The 20,683-nt window shown below is 38.0% G+C and overlaps 1 protein-coding gene across 1 annotated transcript in view; it reads left to right on the top strand.

Moving 5' to 3' along the window:
* Nucleotides 1–11,789: 11,789 nt before the first annotated feature.
* Nucleotides 11,790–20,683, top strand: part of LOC149186538 (uncharacterized) — a 331,009-nt gene continuing 322,115 nt past the window's right edge. Inside the window, exons 1-2 of the mRNA XM_089409383.1 lie at nucleotides 11,790–11,967; nucleotides 12,252–12,357. Of these exons, the coding sequence (XP_089265509.1) occupies nucleotides 11,790–11,967; nucleotides 12,252–12,357 (284 nt within the window). The remainder of the gene's footprint in view (nucleotides 11,968–12,251; nucleotides 12,358–20,683) is intronic.

The following is a 20,683-nucleotide window of genomic DNA, read 5'->3' as shown; positions in this document are numbered from 1 at the left end:
AATGCAAAAAAGAGGAAAACTTGGATGAAAAAAGGGATGTAAACATGGGCCAAACATGGGTGCAATAGTGAACACTTAGTTGCAAAACTAGACAAATCAAAAGTGGATGTAAAAGTAAATTCGAAATGGGATGCAAAAAACATAAACAATATTTGATGCAAACTTGGACACAAAAGAGGATGCAAATATGGATGCAATAGTGGAAGAAAATGTGGGTTGCAATGATAGGCATAAGATATGGCACAAATAATAGCACAAAAAAGGTGGATGTAATAATAGACACAAAAAAATATGCAAACTTAGATGCAAGACAAGATGCTATAAGGGATGTAAAAGTGGATGCAAACACGGGTGCAACATGAGAAACAAAATTGGATGCAAAATATGGATGAAATGGAAGTACATTCAAAAGAAGATACAAAATGAGATGAAAAACCCAACACGAAAGTGGATGCAAAAATAGATGAAATATTTTATGCAAAAGAGGATGTGAAGATGGATGCAAAATTGGAAGCAAACGTGGGTACAACAGTATGTGCAAAACATGTAACAAATTTTGTCACAACAAAAGTAGATGTAATGATAGATGCAAAAAAAGAAGCAAATGAAGATGAAAAATAGGATGCAAAAAGGGATGTAAAAGTGGGTGTAAACATGGGTGCAACAATGGATGTAAAATAGCTTTTGCAACTTATTTGAAAGAACAATTTTGTCCCAACAATTAGACTTGTAGCATAAAGAACATGGTTAATACATATGATTCGACCAAAAAGTAGTTACTACCAAAATTCAACCAAAAAAAAATATTACTGCATAAAAATAGAATTAAAAACAAAAAAAATAAAAACAAAAAATCCCCAAATTAAAAATAAATAAATGAAAAACTTTTTTTACCAAAATTTAGTGATTTTTTTAGTGCTAATACTAACATCACCATTACAACAAGATATTTTTTTAGTGCTAATACTGCCATTACAATAAGATTTAAGAGGGATATAATGCAAAAAGTTTAATAATAATATGTATGTAGAAGATGGTCTTCAGACTGGTGAATTCATGATAATCAATGGGACTACAGTCAAAATAATTGGATGTTATTTACTTTTTTACATAGATTGTCAAAATAATTGCATAAATCGATTTTTTTTAACCAAAATTTAACAAAAACTTTGCTAGTGCTAACATTAGAACCACCATTACAACAAGATATCTTTCTAGTGTTGACAACACCATTATAGTAAGATACCTCAAGAGAGACAGAAAATTTAAAAAGTATGATAGTAATATGTATCCAGAAGATGGTAGTGAAACTAGTAATTGTTCATTCTCATTATCATAATCATTGTCATCATCATCACCATCATCCTTGTCATCGTTATTGCCATCATTACATTATCATCATAATCACCATTCATGCCGTCATCATCAGCTCCATCATCATCATCATTATGGACATTGTTTGCAATTGTTTATAATTATAGACGTTGTAAGAAATATCATCAACCCAAAAAATGTGATCAGTGCTAGAAAATGGTTGTTTAGGACACATTGATATACGTAAGAGAAATAACAACTCTATTTTTGAGAGATGATCGATGATCATCATCATCACCACCATTATCATCGTCATTGTCATTTTTATCATCCCCATCATCATCATTAATGTAATTTCTATCAACATTGTTGTAATCATCATCATCATTCATGTCATTATTGTTTTTGATGATGACCTAGATGAAAATGATGATGATGACACCAAAGATAATGCTTATGATTATGACAATGACAACATCTAAAATTGGGAAGATTCGCCAAGGTCATTAGCATCGTCATCATCATAATCATTGCCATCATCATCATTAATGTCATTGTAACCACTATCGTCTTTATCATCATAATCACAATTCATGTCATCGCCATCATCTTCATTTTCATCATTGTCAATATTATTGACATTGTCATCAATTGTTCATAATTGTCAATGCCATAAGGAATATCATCAATGCAGAAAATATGATGAGTGTTGGAAAAGGGATGCAAAAGCGAACATAGAAATGGGGGCAACAATATAAGTAAAATTGGATGAAAAGTGGATACAACATAAGTAGATGCACAACAACATGAAAAACCTAACACAAAAGTGGATGCAAAAGTAGATGCAGTTGTCAATGCAAACTTGGATGCAAACATGAAGGCAAAAGTGGAAGCAAACATGGGTCCAATGGTAGGTGTAAAACTTGACACAAACTGTGGTGAAACAAATGTGGATGCAACAACGGACACAAAAGTAGATGCAAAAATGGATGAAACAAAAGTGGATACAATAGGGGATGCAAAAACATACACAATATCTGATGCAAACTTGAACACAAAAGAGGATGCAAATGTGGATGCAAACGTGGAAGCAAATGTGGTTGCAATGGTAGGCGCAAGATATGGTGCAACAAAAGTGGATGTAACAATAGACAAAAAATATGCAAAATAAGATGCAAAAATGGATGTAAAAGTGGAAGCAAACATTGATGCAACAGGGAAAACAAAATTGGATGAAAAAAATGGATACAATGGAAGTAGATGCAAAAGTAGATACAAAACGAGATGCAAAACCCAATGCATAAACCTGACACAAAAGTGGATGCAATATTTGATGCAAAAGAGGATGTGAACATGGATGCAAAATTGGAAGCAAACGTGGATACAATAGTGAGTGCAAAACATGGTGCAAATTATGGCATAACAAAAGTGGATGTAATGATAGATGAAAAAAAAGAATCAAAGTATGATGCAAATGAAGATGTAAAAAGGGATGCAAAAAGTGAAATTTAAAATGGGTGCAAAAGTGGATGCAAAATTGTATGCAAAAGTGGATGCAATAGAAGTCGATGCAAAAGTAGATGCAAAACGAAACACAAAACCCGATGCAAATCCTGGTCCAAAATTGGATACAAAAAGGGATGCAAAAATAGATGTAGTAGTTGATGAAAACCTAGATGCAAATGAGGATGCAAACGTGGATGCAAAATTATAATCAAAAGTGGGTGCAAAAGGAGGTTCCAAACTAGGCGCCAATTGTGGCACAAAAATATTAGATGCAATAGTGGGTACAATAATAGATGCAAAAGAGGATGTAAATATGGATTCCAAACAAGATGGAAAAGTGGATGCAACAAAAGTAGATGCAAAATTATATGCAAAACTAGCACAAAACTCGATGTAAAACTTGGTGCAAAAGTGATGCACAAATGGATGAAAAAATGGATGCAAAAAATGATTTAAAAAAGGATGCAAAAGTCGATGCAAAAGTTGATGCAAGTGTAGGTGAAAAAAGTGGATGCAAATGAGGATGCAAAAGTATGTCAAACAAAAATAGATGCCAAAATTGATGCAAAACCTGGAACAAAACCTGGTGCAAAGGATGACACAAAACTTGGCATAAAATTTGGTGCAAAACGTGGTGCAAAACCTATCGCAATACTTGGTGCTAAACTTGGTGTAAGATTTGGTGCAAAACTTGATGCAAATTTTGTGTCAAGTTTTGCACCATATTTGATAAATGGATGCAAATAGCACCAAAAATGGGCTCTAGATGCAAAAAAAGGAAGTAAAAAGGGACGTTAATCGCTGGTTTTGTTGTAGTGCCTAAAGGTTCTATCAAGTACAAGGGATAAGGTGACAATATAGGCTTAAGGAAGGTAGTTTTGCTTAAGAACAAGGATCGACTAGAAAAAAAAAAAAGACAATTGGAATCCTTTAAAGGTGTTAATTAGGGCACAATGTGACCTAGGGCCTGAGAATTATCGATGTAAATAGAACAATCTAGGATCACAAGGCCAAGAAAAGGCTTCCAATAGATGTATACTTTCAATTTATGCAACAAGAAGCCTTCAATAAGCCCCAAGTTGAAGCCTAAGGCAAACTAGGGCTTTTCTAGGGAAAAATATACCTAGGGCAAGGGACATTGACCCTAAAATAGAGAAATTAGCCACACGAATGACTTGATTTTGAGGCCAATACCTCACCTCCACATGTTGAATCTCTCTACCAAGGAACATTTCAAACCTTATTTGAGAATTGTGCCCTAGCCCTAGCTAGCAGCTTACCTTAAGAGGCAAAAAATCAAGTTGGAGAGGAGAAAAGTGAAATTTAAGATGATTTTCAAGATGAACATCATCAACCATGCAACAAAAGGCCAGTGCCTTGACCTTGGGTGATGGAGTCTAGGGGATTGCTAAAGATGGTTAAACCTTCACAAAGGAGACAAGGAATAAGAAACCCTAGGTTTCAAACCCTATCTATCACTTTTACAAGGGAGAAAAGTCAATGGGGAGATCTAGTTTAAAGTTTCACCAATGGGATTGTCATTCACATTCTATAAGTGAGTAATGCATGCAATATTGTCATCAAGAGTCCATATAATACTTTCCAACCATAAATTTGCACATAGAATCCCTAAATAATCAATCGTTCCGTACAATAGCCACAAATAAAAAATATTTATCAAATATAAGGTGCACTTACAAAATCGGATGCATGAAAAAGTCCTTTATTGCTCCAAAATGACATCTATGAAGCCAAGAAATAGCTCCATTAGAAAAAATCCACCATAGATCACATCTCTACAAGATTCAAGTCACAATTCAGCTATGCCAAATTTCTCGAAGGGGGACAAAAATGTCATAAGTCCTTTATTCTAAGTTACACGATATGGGGAAACGGGTATGGGTACGAAATGTGACCTGCTCCCCCTCGCCCCCCCTCCCAAATTTTGGAAACAGGGAAACATGATATATGTGTGTGTGTGTGTGTTAGGACATTTAAGAAATGTTATGTGCAATCATAAAGCATGCATGATACATTATAATTTATTACATTATGATTAATTTGTCCAATGTCAAAGCATAAATTATAAGTCTCTAAATTTACATCACATTTACACATGAACAATCACATAATGAAAATAGCAATATCCAAAATCGGTCTTTATTATATATCCAAATTTCAAAATCAGTCTTTATTATATATATGAGGTTGCAAGTACTATAAAGACTAAAGACTAATAGTCTTCAATCTTCATCCTCACCATCATAATCCCCATCAAAAATAGAAGCAGAAGCATGCTCAATAGTGGAGGGTGGAGCTGAAGAAGATGATTGGCCAATTCCACTTCTAGTATCCCGGTCCTCAATATTGAGGGAAACAAGAGAGAGCTCCAAATCATGTCCTTCGGGATCGACATCCCATTATTTAGATGGGCCACTGCTATATTCTGGACCCCTACAAGAAGCAAGGCGAAGGTTAAAGTGCACATAAATAAGATCATCTACCTTCTATGAGCCCAACTTGTTGTGCTTCACAGAATGAATTAAACCATAGGTGCTCCAATTCCTTTATGTCAATGAAGAACTTGCCACTTGCAAAAGAAGATGAATGGAAAGGTTTTGCAAGTGTACAACATTTTCTCCATGAAAAAGCCACCACCTAAATGGATTCATGGTGCTTCTCTCCTCCAAATCTGATATATCTAAATAATCATCAAATCTTGCAGCAAAACTGGAAAATTCTTTCTTTAGTTTTGAGTCCTAGAACTGATGAAGAAAATAAGTATATGTCTCATGTACCATTTGCAAATGTTGTAGGCAACTTAATGTATGTGATGATATCTACAAGACCTGACATTTCACATGCAGTTTGAGTTGTCAACAGGTTCATGGAAAATCCATGTGAAGAACATTGGCGAGTAGTTAAATGGGTGCTTCAGTATTTAAGAGGCACAAGTGATCATTGTAGCATCTTTAATGGTAGTGAAGGATCAGTCTGCGGATATGTGGATGCTGATTATGCAAGTGATTTGGAAAAAAGGAGATTTACGATAGGTATGTCTTTACTCTTGCATGTGGAGCAATTAGTTGGATGTCAAAGCTTCAAGAAACAGTTGCATTGTCCACTACAGAAGCCGAGTATATAGCTGCTTCAGATGCCAGTAAAGAAGCAATTTGGTTAAAGGGTCTACTTGATGAGATTGGAAGGATGCAGAAGAGAGTGAATGTATTATGTGACAGTCAAAGTGCTATTCACTTGGCAACAAACCCAACTTATCACAGCAAGACCAAGCACATTGATGTAAGGTATCATTTTCTGAGACGTGATCGAAGGCGGAAAAGTAGCTCTCAAGAAGGTCCATATGCAAGAGAATTGTGCAAACATATTCACAAAGCCAGTTACAATAGAGAAGTTGCAATGGTGTTTGGATTCTCTTGGCTTGTAGAAGAGATGATGAATGGGCATGGGCAAGGGATTAGGAAAATTGTTGTCAAGGTGGAGTTTGTTGAAATGTGACAACAAGACATATAATTATGGGTAAAATCTTAGTAATTACTACCAGTTAGTTTTGTAAATTATTTTTGTAAAGAGATCGCTAACTAATAGCAGTTATGTAATGGAGGAGAGGCTCTTATAGAACTGGTGAATCCCTGAGAGAATGTAATAATGGAGAATCATTATTGATTAAATAAAGATCTAATCCCTTACCCCGTGGATGTTTCCTTGGCACACTGTCAAGGTTTTACCACGTAAAAATTGTGTTTACTTGTGTGTGTATATTTCAGTTTCATTTAGTTTCTTTGCCTTTCCTTCTTTTTTAATGAATTGATGAGAACAACACGAGGGAGGTTAACCAAGCACCCTATTAGGTGGTTTCTTCTTCTAAAAGGGGTGGTATGTTCATGGTACATCCTTCAAATGGTGGTGGCATGTGATAAAATGATGGAATGGAGTAGGAGATGAAGGGGGACAACCTAGGTCACATGCCATCGTACAATGGTAGCTAATAAAAGGGAAGCCCACACATGGGTAAATGATGTGTAGGAGAGAGAAATCGTGGTACATGAGTTACCCCGACCTTAATTTTTCCACCCTTCTTCGTATTCCTTTTGTATTTTATGATTTTCTTTGGTGAATTTCTTAGGGCTCAAAGGAATGACAACATGATCTGCAAAGTATAGCAGTGGATACCCTCTTTTAGGTGGCGCAGACTGCATCTCATCGCCCACTAGGGTTTGGGACAATCATGGGTTCCTAAATGATAAAGGAGGCTCATCTAGAACCTATAGGAACCAGGGTGATGGCTATGGAAGGGGGTAGCATTCATGTAATGGCTTTTGCGCACGTACTAAATGTGTTTGTTTCGGATATCTTTTGCATTTTGTGGTACAATTTCTGGTTTAATGTGGCCAATTATGATTTTTCTTTTCTTTTTAGCTGCATCAACCTTCAAGCATCATTCTAGGCTCAACCCAAGGTGTGGGCAAAGGGAAGGGGAAGACTAACCCTATGTGGACCCAGTAAAGGAACGTGGACCCAGGTGGGAGGATAGATGAATGGGGTTGTAATGAGAGGCAAGGGAGTGATATATGTGGATTGGGAAGCAAGACCATGCAACCAAAATAAGGGTTTCCCATGTAGTACCATCCCTAAAACCCAAAGGTCAGTAAAAGAGATCCCACGGGACTAGGGTTCAAACTTAACATCCCAAAAGAGACCTAGGGGACAAGACCACAAACCTAGTCCACTCTTTCCGCTGAATCTCCCCATTAATCCATGCCCAAGGGTTTCCATGATAATTAAACTAAAATACTCAATTACCAAATGAAAAAGCATACCTTTAGGTTTGGGAGGCCCACCTTCAAACATACGATCATGACCGATGGTTGAGGGACCACATGGTTGGCTCAGGTGGCGGAGAAATGGCACAATGAGCTATTTGGTGGCTACAAGGCACTGTCGGCTACCGGCTGAGAACCATCATGGAGACAAAATTTCTCCACCCACAAAATGGTGGGTAAGAGATCCAACTCCACCCACATCTCCTAAGACTGAGGGCACAACACTGAGAGTCTTCGCTAACCTCCTCATAGTAACTCAAATATTGGGGGCATTACATTTTACCCCACCTTGTTCCTACCACCTTCTTGGTTTTCTATCTTATGCATTTTGTGGTTCGTTGATTGTTCATCCCTGCCCTCATTATATTGTTTTCTTTCTATCTTTTCATTCTTTTTTTAAAATGACAGTCTTTCATCAAATGGTTAGGAGAAAAACAGGCAAAACAGTTGCTAGCCGACCTTCAAAATTGCCCATATTGGAGATGTTGTCAGAGGTGATGTATTCAAAAGGGGAAATTGTCTTGCCTCAATAAGTCCCTATTTTGATACCAACTTAATTCCAAATACAACATTTGCACTGAGCCCATTAATGGCTCCTTTCTCTTCTCCATGAAGACTAGGAATGTAGTGACTACCATTCTTGATTGACTGATCGAAAGGATGGCAATGATTAGGTTTTGTGCAAACAGCTTCCTGAGTGCCGCCGCATCGGCTCCCAAATCTGCCTCAGGGGCCGAAGGCGCTTCAAATCTAGGGGAAACAGTGTCCGCTGTGGAGAGGGCGTCTATCCTGCAAACAATCTCAGAGAAATGGTCGACATGTCGAAGACTAACGGTTCAAACACGCCCAGAACTGTGCGGCTGCGCGGGTATGGGGTTTTCTGTCTCAAAGATCTGCGTGAGCATTGATGGGAAACGAAATACAAGCTCACAGAAAGACTGCGGGGCGAATACATCAATGGCAGCTCCCCCTGCGGCGTGGATAAATGAGGAGGTTTCCCCTATGCAGAAGATTGGGGTTTTCAAATGCGGCCCTGAACAAAAAAATGTGCATGAAGTATGGAGTTTAAAGGCCAGGCATTGTCAACCCCTGAGCGCACCAGGAATCGGCAGGGGTGGTATGCATGTTGCAGATATCCCCTTTTCTACACCACTCGGGCCCAAATCCTGCAGTTCTGGCCTAGATCTTCACGATCTAGCATATACCCAAGCACAGTTTGATCCCAGGACGCAGATCGAAGGCGTCAATCATAGATCGGGCAGAGCTCATACAGATCTTGACATGCGAAAGGAAAAACGAGCAAAATCAGGGCCAGATCTGGAAGTTTGTCTACAGCCAGAGCAGGTAAAACCTTTTTGTTTTCAGATTCTGATTAAACCCCCACAGGGGAAAACTCGTTTAGTATGGGTCCATGCAGGAAGCACCTCTTTACAGCTGAAACAACAAATATGGGCAGAAATGGGATACCCCGTTCAGATCCAACACCTGGTCAGTGGTAGGCGGTCACTCCAGGACTGTAGATCGATGGAAAGCTATGAGATTGGACCAGGATCAATTATTACTTTAAACTTCAGATTGAGAGGAGGGGCTCCATCTCAAGGACAGCAAAATGGTGACAAGGGGAAAAAAACTGCATCCTACAAAAACATTCTTCAGGGCAGCAGAGACGCAGGGCCCTCTTCAGATCCAAGCAGAAACATACCCAGGCCATACATTGTAGATCAGGCAGAACAAACCCCAGCCTTAAATCTAGACGCTACAGGGCTTGACGATTTCGTCAAATCCTATGAAACGCAGGCTCTAATCTGCAGATTCAACAGCTTTTGGCCTAAACCTTTGGACCTATTCCATTGGATTTTCACCTGATGGACCATGGAATGTGAGATTCACCTATGTTCAAAGGGGTTTTTTATCGTAAAATTTACATCCCAGGAAGTCAGAGATACAGTCATCAGTACAGGGCCATGGTTCTGGGGAACATCGGGGCTATTTATGACCCCATGGTTCCCAGATTTTGATCCAAACAAAATGACTGTAACAAAAATGCCGGTCTGGGTCAGACTATACAATCTCCCTTTGCATTTCTGGACCGAACAAGTCTCGGAAGGCATTGGAAACAGTATAGGGAAATACATTAAAACAGACCTGGAAAGGATTGATGATAGGATCTATACTTTCGCACGTATTTGTGTGGAAGTAGACTTAAGTAAAGGGCTGCCGAACAATATAAGGCTGATCTACAAACAACAAAACTGGCTGCAAGTACTAGATTATGAAAACACCACCTTCAGATGTAGGCTATGTAGGCAGACAGGACACCTACAAAGCTCGTGTCCAGAAGCAAAGAAAACCAACAAGAAGCAGAAAGGGAAGCAGAAGAAAGGGTGGCAATTCTCACCTCCAGATACAGAGGAAGAAGAGTCAGAAGCAGAGGAGGAAGAGACCCCTGCAGAAAAGACTGAGATATCACAAGAAATGGAGAATCAGAAGGGAACCAATCCGAACAGCAAGACAGAGATGACAAGGGTGGATCCAAGCATAGGAGGCATCAAACGTCATCACCACTCTAATACTTCAGACTCAGACAAAGAAACCATCCCACAGATTGCAGAAACACAGATAGTCATAGCTACGATTGAGCCCTCTCAAGGAGAGTGGCGTAAGGTCGAAAAGAAAAAGGGGAGAAAAACTTGAAGCGCGAGTCTCACTTGCTACCGGAATTCAGTTTTTTTTTCTTCTTTTTCTTTCCCTCTCCTCTCTTCTCATTTTCTCTTCTCTCTCTTTTCTTTGCACGTTAGCCTTCTAACGTTGCGGGGGGTGCGAAAGCACTCGAGCCTTAATGGCGGTCTACAGAATGTATCAGTGTAACTTTCATTATCTTTTTAATAAAAGTTACTGTTTTTTTCCTTCGAAAAAAATGAAGACTAGGAATGTAACACAGCAGGCACACACAAAAATAATGTTTGTTTTTTTCCCATGTAAGATTTCTTTCATTTGTTCCCCAATGATTCCTATACCTAAGAAACAAAATGTCTTTACTTCAAATGTTAATTCAACTGGGATGAGTTGCTTTTCAACATCATATGAAAGTTGCATTTAGAACTATTTTAGTTTTTTTTCTTGTCCAACCCTTGAATGCTAGGGAGTTGAATGCTAGGGAGTTCTTTAGAAGGGAAAACTAGGTGCATGACACTTGTGCATTTGTAGTCAACAGTTGCATATGACATCTTAAATATCTACACTTTTTTTTTCTTATTCATTTTTTTTTAAATAGTTATTGCTTCCTGGCTGGAAGATTATTTGCATGCTCATAGGAGGAGAATAAACTATTTATGACATCTTAAATATCTACACTTTTTTTTCTTATTCATTTTTTTTAAATAGTTATTGCTTCCTGGCTGGAAGATTATTTGCATGCTCATAGGAGGAGAATAAACTATTTTCTTAGCATCGTCTGTACTTCTTCTGTATTTCTTTCTTATAAATGATGGCATTTCTATGGTGGACAGAGAAGTATACGGGACATTGCAAGGCTTTACAATTGTGAGGCGACATTAGAGGGTATTGAGGCATACCGCAGTTCTTTAGGCATAGAGAGTATTTTCTTAAAGTGCTTTGGTGCTGCCAATATTTCTACAGTGCTCATTGATGATGGAATTCACTTTGATAAAATGTATCCTGTTGGCTGGCATAAGAACTATGTCCCAAATGTGGGTAGGATTTTAACGATCGAGACTGTTGCTGAGGCGATCCTTAATCAGGTAAGATATCTCTTTAATTCTATTGCCATAAGTATTGAAGTTTTTTTTACAGGAAAAAATATATATATATATATATTTATATCTTCACAATATGTAAGAGGCCATTGCAGCTATGGAAAATAAACCTATTGTAAGACCTGTGGACAACCACTATTATCCATCTGTGGCACAAGAAAGCACATCATATTCTTTAGAGATAAGTTGACAATCCATTGAACTTCCAAATTGAATTTTGTGGCAGGGTCCACCGGATGGTACAACATGGTCACTAGAGAGGTTCGTTCAGCTGTTTCAGTCGACATTGAAATCATATCCTTAAGAGAGGTTCTTTCCATTTTTTCTTACATTTCGTACCTCGTCTTCTTGAATGGAAACTAAGAAGTCCATTAATTTCTTGGGTACACATTTTTTTACTACATCTTTCTTTACACATGCCAAGGGCGTTGTTGCCTTTAAGAGTATAGCTGCTTATCGCAGTGGTCTTAATATAAATCCATTGGTGAAAAGTCAAGAGGCAGAAGATGGTCTTTACGAAGATTTATACGGTAAGCCTATACGAGGATTTTGATTATATTCTGTCAGGTTGTCTGATTTGTTATAGAATCAAGAACATGTAAAAATTTCTTTTTTTTGAATGAAAAGTTCAGTTTTTTTTCATCTGAAAAAATTTTCCTCAATGGTGCACTTGTTCCTCCAATTGGCGTCTTGACTAAACCATTATATGGTGATGAATGTTTTAACATTATGATGTTAAGTTGATTTTAATCTAACTGATATGTTAAGTTTTTAGTAGTAATTGATGGCTTTGGATTTACGAGTTATGTTTCAGCCAGGAAGCCTGTACGCATTAGTAACAAAAGCTTCATTGACTACATCTTTACACTCAGCTTGGAAGTGGCCGCATCTTTTGATTGTCCCATGCAAATACATACAGGGTAATTTTTGCTTTCGTTTCATGATAATTAAACATTTCCTGCCGTTATTTTCCATCTGAATTAAGCTTTCCTCATGAGTTTCTAATACGAACTGCTGCATCGGTTGTTTCTAGATTTTTATATTACATTTCACTGGGGAAGGCTGGCCTGTATTTTGCTGAAATAATAGCAGAGAAAGAAAGAACAGCAAGAAAAAATGGGAGAAGACCAAGAAATATGAAACTGAATCTTTATCTGATTTTATTCAAGAATGACTTTTCCTCTACATGAACATTCGATATATTCATGTCATTACCGTTACATAACTAAAATCTAAATTCGTTACAAAAAACTGTTTAACTACGTTTGTTTAACCAAGTTCGTTGTCAAACTAACAAACTCCACCTTGACAACAATTTTCCCATTCATCATCTTTCCTGCAAGCCAAGAGAAGCTAAACACCACCGCAACTTCTCTACTGTAACTGGCTTTGTGAATATGTCTGCACAATTTTCTCGTGTGTGGACCTTTTTAAGAGCTACTTTTCCACCATCGATCACATGTCTCAGAAAATGATATCTCACATCAATGTGCTTGGTTCTGCTGTGATAGGCAGGGTTTGTGGCCAAGTGAATAGCACTTTGACTGTCACAAAGTACACTCACTTTCTCCTGCGTTCTTCCAATTTCATCGAGCAAACCCTTTAACCAGATTGCTTCTTTACTGGCATCTGAAGCAGCTATATATTCAGCTTCGGTAGTGGACAATGCAACCGTGTCTTGAAGCTTTGACATCCAACTAATTGCTCCACCTGCAAGAGTAAAGACGTAACCTGTAGTAGATCTTCTTTTGTCCAAATCACCTGCATAGTCAGCATCTACATATCCGCAGACTGATCCTTCACTACCATTAAAGACGATGCAATGATCTCTTGTGCCTCTTAGATATCGAAGCACCCATTTCACTGCTTGCCAATGTTCTTTACCTGGGTTTGCCATGAACCTGCTGACAACTCCAACTGCATGTGAAAAGTCAGGTCTTGTAGATACCATCGCATACATTAAGTTGCCTACCGCATTTGCATATGGTACATGAGACATATACTGCTTTTCTTCATCAGCTCTAGGACTCAAAACCGAAGAAAGTTTAAAATGGGAAGCTAGGGGAACATTAACAGGTTTCACATTATTCATAGAGAACTTTTCAAGTACCTTCTGTACATACTTCTGCTGTGATAACCAAAGCTTACCATTTTTCCTGTCTCTGTGTATCTCCATGCCCAAGATATGTTTTGCTGCTCCAAGATCCTTCATATCAAACGCCCTAGAGAGTTGAGCCTTTAACCTGTTGATCTCTTCCATGCTTTTGCTTGCAATAAGCATATTGTCAACATACAAAGCTAAGATAATGAATATGCCATTGAAACTTTTGAAGTACACACAATGATCATACTCACTTCTTATAAAGTTCTGGCTCACCATGAAGGAATCAAACTTCTTGTACCATTGTCTGGGAGACTGCCTCAGACCATACAATGATTTCCTGAGCTTGCAAACTAATCTTCTGCTGCGACCTCGTACAAAACCTTCTGGTTGTTCCATATATATCTCTTCGTTCAAATCACCATGTAGAAAAGCTGTTTTAACATCTAACTGTTCTAACTCAAGATTAAGCAACGCAGTTAGTGCCAACACAGTACGTATAGAAACAAGTTTTACAACTGGAGAAAAAATCTCATGAAAGTCTATACCTTCAACCTGAGAATACCCTTTTGCTAGCAGTCTCGCCTTATATCTCTCGATACTACCATCAACTTTTCGTTTCAGCTTGAAGACCCATTTACATCCAACAACACTTCTCCCTTCAGGAAGCTCTACAAGATCTCAGGTATTGTTCTTGGCTAAGGAGTCCATTTCTTCTTCCATAGCCTTTTTCCATTTCTCGCTATCTGTATCATCTATCGCTTCCTGATAACAAGACGGTTCCCCATCTTCAGTAACCAAAGCAAAAGATGAAGCAGAATCTTCATACCTTTTGGGAGTTTTCCTTTCCCTTGTTGATCTTCTGAGAGTGACTGGTTGCTGAACTGGTTCAGAAACTCGCACTGGTTCAGAAGCTTCAACGGCTTCCTTTGTGTCTTCAACACCTTTGTCTCCAGAAGTCTCTCCTTCCTTTCGACTGTCACTGAAAGATCTAGCCTCCAACTGAACTCGTTGACTCGGCGATACCTGTTCCTGTTCCATTCTTTCAACATTCGATTTTAACAAAGAGGATTCATCAAATGTTACATCTCTACTAATGACTATCTTCCGCAATGTAGGATCCCACAACCTATATCCTTTCACTGCATAGCCATACCCAACAAAGACATAACATTTCGACTTTGGATCTAATTTTGAACGCTGATTTTTCGGAATAAGAGAATAAGCATCACAGCCAAATATCCTCAAATGAGAATAGTCACAAGACTGACCTGTCCAAACTTCTTCAGGAATTTTACAATCAATCGCTACTGAAGGTGATCTGTTAACTAAATAACAAGCAGTAGATACTGCTTCTGCCCACAACTCCTTTTGCAAGTTAGCATTGCTGATCATGCTTCTGGCTCTTTCCATAAGAGTCCGATTCATACGCTCAGCAACACCATTTTGCTGAGGAGTATAAACAGCAGTTTTGTGTCTAACAATGCCCTCATCCTTACAGTATTGTTCAAACTCAACAGAAGTGAACTCACCACCATTGTCAGTTCTTAGACATTTAATAGATTTGCCTGTTCTTTTCTCTACCATTACTTTAAATTGTTTAAAGACATTGAATACATCAGCTTTCCTTTTTAGCATATAGACCCAAACTCTATGAGAGTAATCATCAATGAACGTTAAAAAATACAATGCACCTCCATATGACATAACAGGGGAAGGTCCCCACAGATCAGAATGAATGTAGTCTAAAACATCTTTACTATTATGATTGCCAACTTTAAATCTCTGTTTACACTGTTTCCCATACACACAATGTTTACAGAAATCTAAATTCAAGGATTTCAGACCGGGAAGAGATTTACGTTTCATCAGTATGTGAAGACCTTTCTCGCTCATATGACCCAAACGCTGATGCCACAGACGAGTACCTGCTTCTTCCTTTTCTGACGCAACCGTTGCTTCACCGACCTGAGTACTTCCTTTTAACCTGTAAAGATTCCCGACCTTTTCTGCCTTCATAACCACAAGGGCACCTTTGAAGACCTTCAAGACGCCATCCTGACCTGTAAACTTATAACCATCTGAATCCAACACTCCCAAAGAGATTAAATTTTTCTTCAAATCAGGTACATGTCTAACACTAGTTAATGTCCTAACTGTGTTATCATACATCTTAATCCTGATATCTCCCATCCCAACAGTCTGACATGACATATTGTTACCCATAAACACAGAACTACCGTTTACATTTTCATACGAAGTAAACCAATTTCTATGTGGGCACATATGATGCGAAGCACCAGAGTCTAACAGCCAGCTATCAAAACTCTGAGAGACATTACATTCAGGTGAAGTTTCATCTATCATACACAATTCTTCAGCAGATAAAACTTCGTCTACAATACCTGAATCAGCCTGATTCGCTTCGTTCTTCAGGTTTTCAGATTCCTTCCGTTTCCAACAGTCCTTCTTCAAGTGTCCAACTTTACCGCAGTTCCAACATTTTTCCTTACACTTTTTGCCCTTCGATTTCGACCTGGAAGACCCCCTTGGTTTGTCTCCTCTTTCCTTTGAGCGTCCTCTAGCGACCATGGCTTCTGATGTAGTTGTATCGGTGCTGGATTTCCTTCGTACTTCTTCAGACAGAAGAGCTCCCACGACTGATTCAAACTTCAAAGAATCAGTAGAGCTAAAGCTGATTGAGGTTACGAAGTGATCCCATGATTCAGGCAGAGAACACAGCAAGGTTATGGCTTTATCTTCTTCCTGTATTTTGACTTCCATATCTGTTAATTGACAAATTAGTGTATTAAAAACATTCAAATGTTCTGCAACGCTTGAACCTTCTTTCATTCGAAGACTGTATAATTGTCGTTTCAGATATATTCTGTTGGTTAATGATTTTGTCATATAAAGGTTTTCAAGTTTTTCCCACAAACCTGACACCGTAGTCTCTTCAACGATGTTGAAGAGAACTTCATCCGCTAGACATAACCGGATGGTACTGAGAGCTTGGGCATCCAAGTCCTCCCAGTCTGAAGTAGTCATGGTTGTAGGTTTCTTAGTAACACCATCCAATGCCTTGTGCAACCCTTGTTGCACAAGCAGATCCTTAACCTTCAGTTTCCAAAGAGCAAAATTGCTCTTTCCGGTGAATTTCTCCACCTCGAATCTTGCATTCGACATCTTGGCCATTTTTCCTCCTTCCTAGGGTTTCAGTCTTTCTAGAGTTCTTTTCTTTTAGGTTTTCCAAAAAAAAAAAAACCCTTAAAATTTTTCTTTTCTTCAACAATAAAAAAAAATTGTCTCCTTATTTCTCCAAAACCCTTAAAGTTTCCTTTTCTTAAAAAAACTGTTCTGTTCCTCCTATTTCACTCACACATTCCTTCTTCTTTTTTTAAAATCTGAAACAATTTCTTCTGAATACAAGCCCAGACTTATTTAGCAACTGCTGGAAAAAATAAAACTTGTTCTTCCTACTGAAACTCTGCTCTTTATCAGTTTTGGACAACTCCTTTTCAAACCCAAAATGTTCTGGGTAAACAAAAAAAATTGCCTTTCAACAAATAATTTCTTTCGAAAAAAATTTACCCGGATCTCAATTTGCTCTGATACGCTTCTGCTGGCCGGCTCTGCTGGCTGGCTCTGCTGGCTGGCTCCGCTGGTTCTGCTGGCTCTTCACGCCACAGCAATCTGCTGATACACGCTCTGCTGGCTCTTCACGCCACAGCAATCTGCTGATACATGCTCTGCTGGCTCTTCACGCCACAGCAATCTGCTGATACACGCAGCACGATACAGCTTCTGCAGCAATCTGCTGATACACGCTCTGCTGGCTCTTCACGCAGGGACAACACGTCTACAGGGGTTTCAAAAAAAAAAACGCCTGCAATTCCCTCACGTACAGCAGCAATCCGCACAGCAGCAATCCAAGGACAGCAGCAATCCAAGAACAGCACAGCACGTCTCAATCCGCACAGCAGCAATCCAAAGATCAGCAGGGTTTCAATTCCCTTACGCACAGCACAGCCTCACGCCTCACGCCTCACGGCTCTGATACCACTTGCTGAAATAATAGCAGAGAAAGAAAGAACAGCAAGAAAAAATGGGAGAAGACCAAGAACATATGAAACTGAATCTTTATCTGATTTTATTCAAGAATGACTTTTCCTCTACATGAACATTCGATATATTCATGTCATTATCGTTACATAACTAAAATCTAAATTCGTTACAAAAAACTGTTTAACTACGTTTGTTTAACCAAGTTCGTTGTCAAACTAACATATTTAACCTACACATTGGGATATGGATATTGTCAATACCTGCTTAAACCACCAACTGGACTTCACAGCATACAAATGTTGCATAGAAGACTACTCTACCTGACTTTTTGGGAAGGCTGGCCTGTATTTAACCTACACATTGGGATATGGATATTGTCAATACCTGCTTAAACCACCAACTGGACTTCACAGCATACAAATGTTGCATAGAAGCTTTTCTGTATTGAAGCCATTTTTATATCTGAAGGAGAAATCATTCTCTTGTTATAGTACACCACCCCATTTTCTTAGGATGCAAGAAAAAAAAAATATAATAACGATGCAATCTTAAGAAAAAAAACAAAAAGTTAAAAAAAAAAAAAAAAAAAAAAAAACTCTTTTTTCTTACAATGCAATCAGATTGCATCTTAAGGAAAAAAGAGTTAGTTTGGTTGACAATCCAATATTTAGACTATTTGGTTACAATTGCCCTTGATAATTCCTCTTACTACTCTTGACAAAATGTAATTACAATATCATTACTCTTCCTTTATTATGTCATGAACCTTTCTTCATTACATTATTATTGCTAATGTTTTTTATGGTATTCTAGCTTCAATATTATTCCCAACTACTTTTCCTTCTAGCTGGAAAAATATTTATATTAAAATAAGGTTGTAGTACAGAAACTGTACTGTTGCAGGACCTTGAACTGATCACCTTTGATTGTAGATATGTAAAGAAACTTGTTTCCATTCATCAAATATTAGCCATAAATACTTATTAGATCTTTAAAAAGTCTTATATTGGCAATTTATTGCCAGGAGTCCAAAAGTTAAATTATCAACAATATTGTGGAAAATATAAGAAATTATTGGGAAACTTCAAAAAATACAAAATAATCATTATTTTCAAATTTTTATTTTTTTGAAGAAATATCAACATCAAACAAACATGTTATCATAGAAATATGAAAATAAAACTGCAATATAAAATGTATAAGATGTCAAGTGGTATATCAATCATTGATAGTAGATATTGAAATATGTTGATTTTCCACCAAATTTTGTCACTGCTTATATGAACAATCTGAAACTAACTTGCTTTCATCAAAACACAAAATTTCTTAACACTTCTACGCAATGGAATAAACACAGTCACACAATTTACAATTTACACAATACTTTTTCATGGGAAACCCAACTTGGAAAACCCCTTCTTTGTTGTAGTACATTTATTGATAGAGACTGAGCAATCTGATTTCTTACAAGGCAAGAAGTGAGCCAGAGAACACACTTGTCCTCACGCTATACTAGCTGGACACGCTTTGCAAACACTCAACCTCTGCTCACTTGCTTCCTTGTGCTGAGATAGGCCATATTTCGTTGCCCACAGGCTGCCTATTTCCTAGTGCAAGAGGCTCCCTATTACTTAGGGCTCAACTCCTATTTCCTAGCGCAAATCTACAACAAGGAAGCTCTCTACAAACTATGTATTGGCTCCTCCAAAATGCGTTGCCTCAACAAAGAACTCTCTCACATGCAAACTTGTGCAAGACAATAATGATACAAGTTGTGCCTTCATCCTCCTTTTATCAGTTCCATCCATGCTAAAATTAGACAATTAACCAATTTAGAACAACAGTTGTGGTTGACTAGTCACTGTGTTGGAACTGAACTCTGTCCTATCATAACTTGGAGTTATAACTTGTCCTTGCCTCAATCGAAACTGAAGCTCCCAACTCGTCCTATTCCAAACTCAAACCGCCACTTGAAGGTCCACATAACTAACCCTTCAACACCTCACATGAAATATCCATCTCCAGGAACTTGTACATGGTCAAAGGAAAGACAAACATGGTCTTTTTGGCTAAGGCACGAGCCATATGACCTTCTCTTGCTACAACTTTCAACAAAATATGATATTTGTCTTCTGTCATAACTTGACGAGATAATACAGAATCGCATTAAAACAAAACTAAATGTATCTCACGAGATGATCATCACGAGGCAGCTAGATACTATAACAATCCGATAATCATAATGCACTAAGAAGATGTGGCCAAGGATTATGTTTCCCTTGCCCTTGAGAAGCTTGGGGTTCCCATGAAATTCCTTAGTTTCTCGCGCTAATCTCTTTTTCTAGAAGTATCAAGAATTGAGTTCATTACAGGAAGGACAATGTCTAGGGTAGCTATAGGGAAAATATCCATGTCATGCCTTGGGATTTATTGAATTCTGTAGCTATGAAAAGTTTTCTAGCTTGGTGTCTTAGTTGGAAGAGTTCAAATTGCCTTTTTTAGGGGCTTGCATGTTTATGGCTTCTTTCTTATTTTTAGGAAAAGAAGGCCTAACTTTAATAAAAAGTTACTTTATTTAAGTAACTTATTTTTTGGTAACTTGGATGATAATCTCAGTCTTCAATCTAGGCCTAATGAAGTTGAGCCTAAGAAAGAGGTTAAGACACAATTTTTCATTTGAGAACTTGAGCAAGTGAGTTGCCCAAGAGATAGACTTGGCTTGACCAAGGAGAAAAGCGAAATTTGTTGGAGCCAAATAATCCAACACCATACATCTCTATCTCGCAATTGATTTTGTTGCGAAGCTCGGGATCAGGTACCATCCTATGAGTACAATTACATGTTAGTTTTTGTAGCATCATATGTGTTCTAGCCACGAAATTAGGTGGATAGTCTAGAATACATGAGATCCCCAAAACCCAGAAATCGTTCTGGAAATTCTACCTAGAAGTGTCTCAATTATATTATTAACCATTTTTTAAATATTTCTTAAGTCTAAACTTAGGGAATATGGTTAATTAATCAATATTAATTGAGATAAGGCGAGAATCATCTAGAAACTCACAAGGATCGATCCAGAG

This window comes from Pinus tabuliformis, chromosome 3_1 (genome assembly GCF_031772625.1).
Source record: "Pinus tabuliformis cultivar Carrire ecotype Pingquan chromosome 3_1, CPIR1, whole genome shotgun sequence".
NCBI lineage: Eukaryota > Viridiplantae > Streptophyta > Pinopsida > Pinales > Pinaceae > Pinus > Pinus tabuliformis.
The sequence above is the reverse complement of the archived record's forward strand: the minus strand, read 5'-3'. Positions and strand labels throughout refer to the sequence as shown.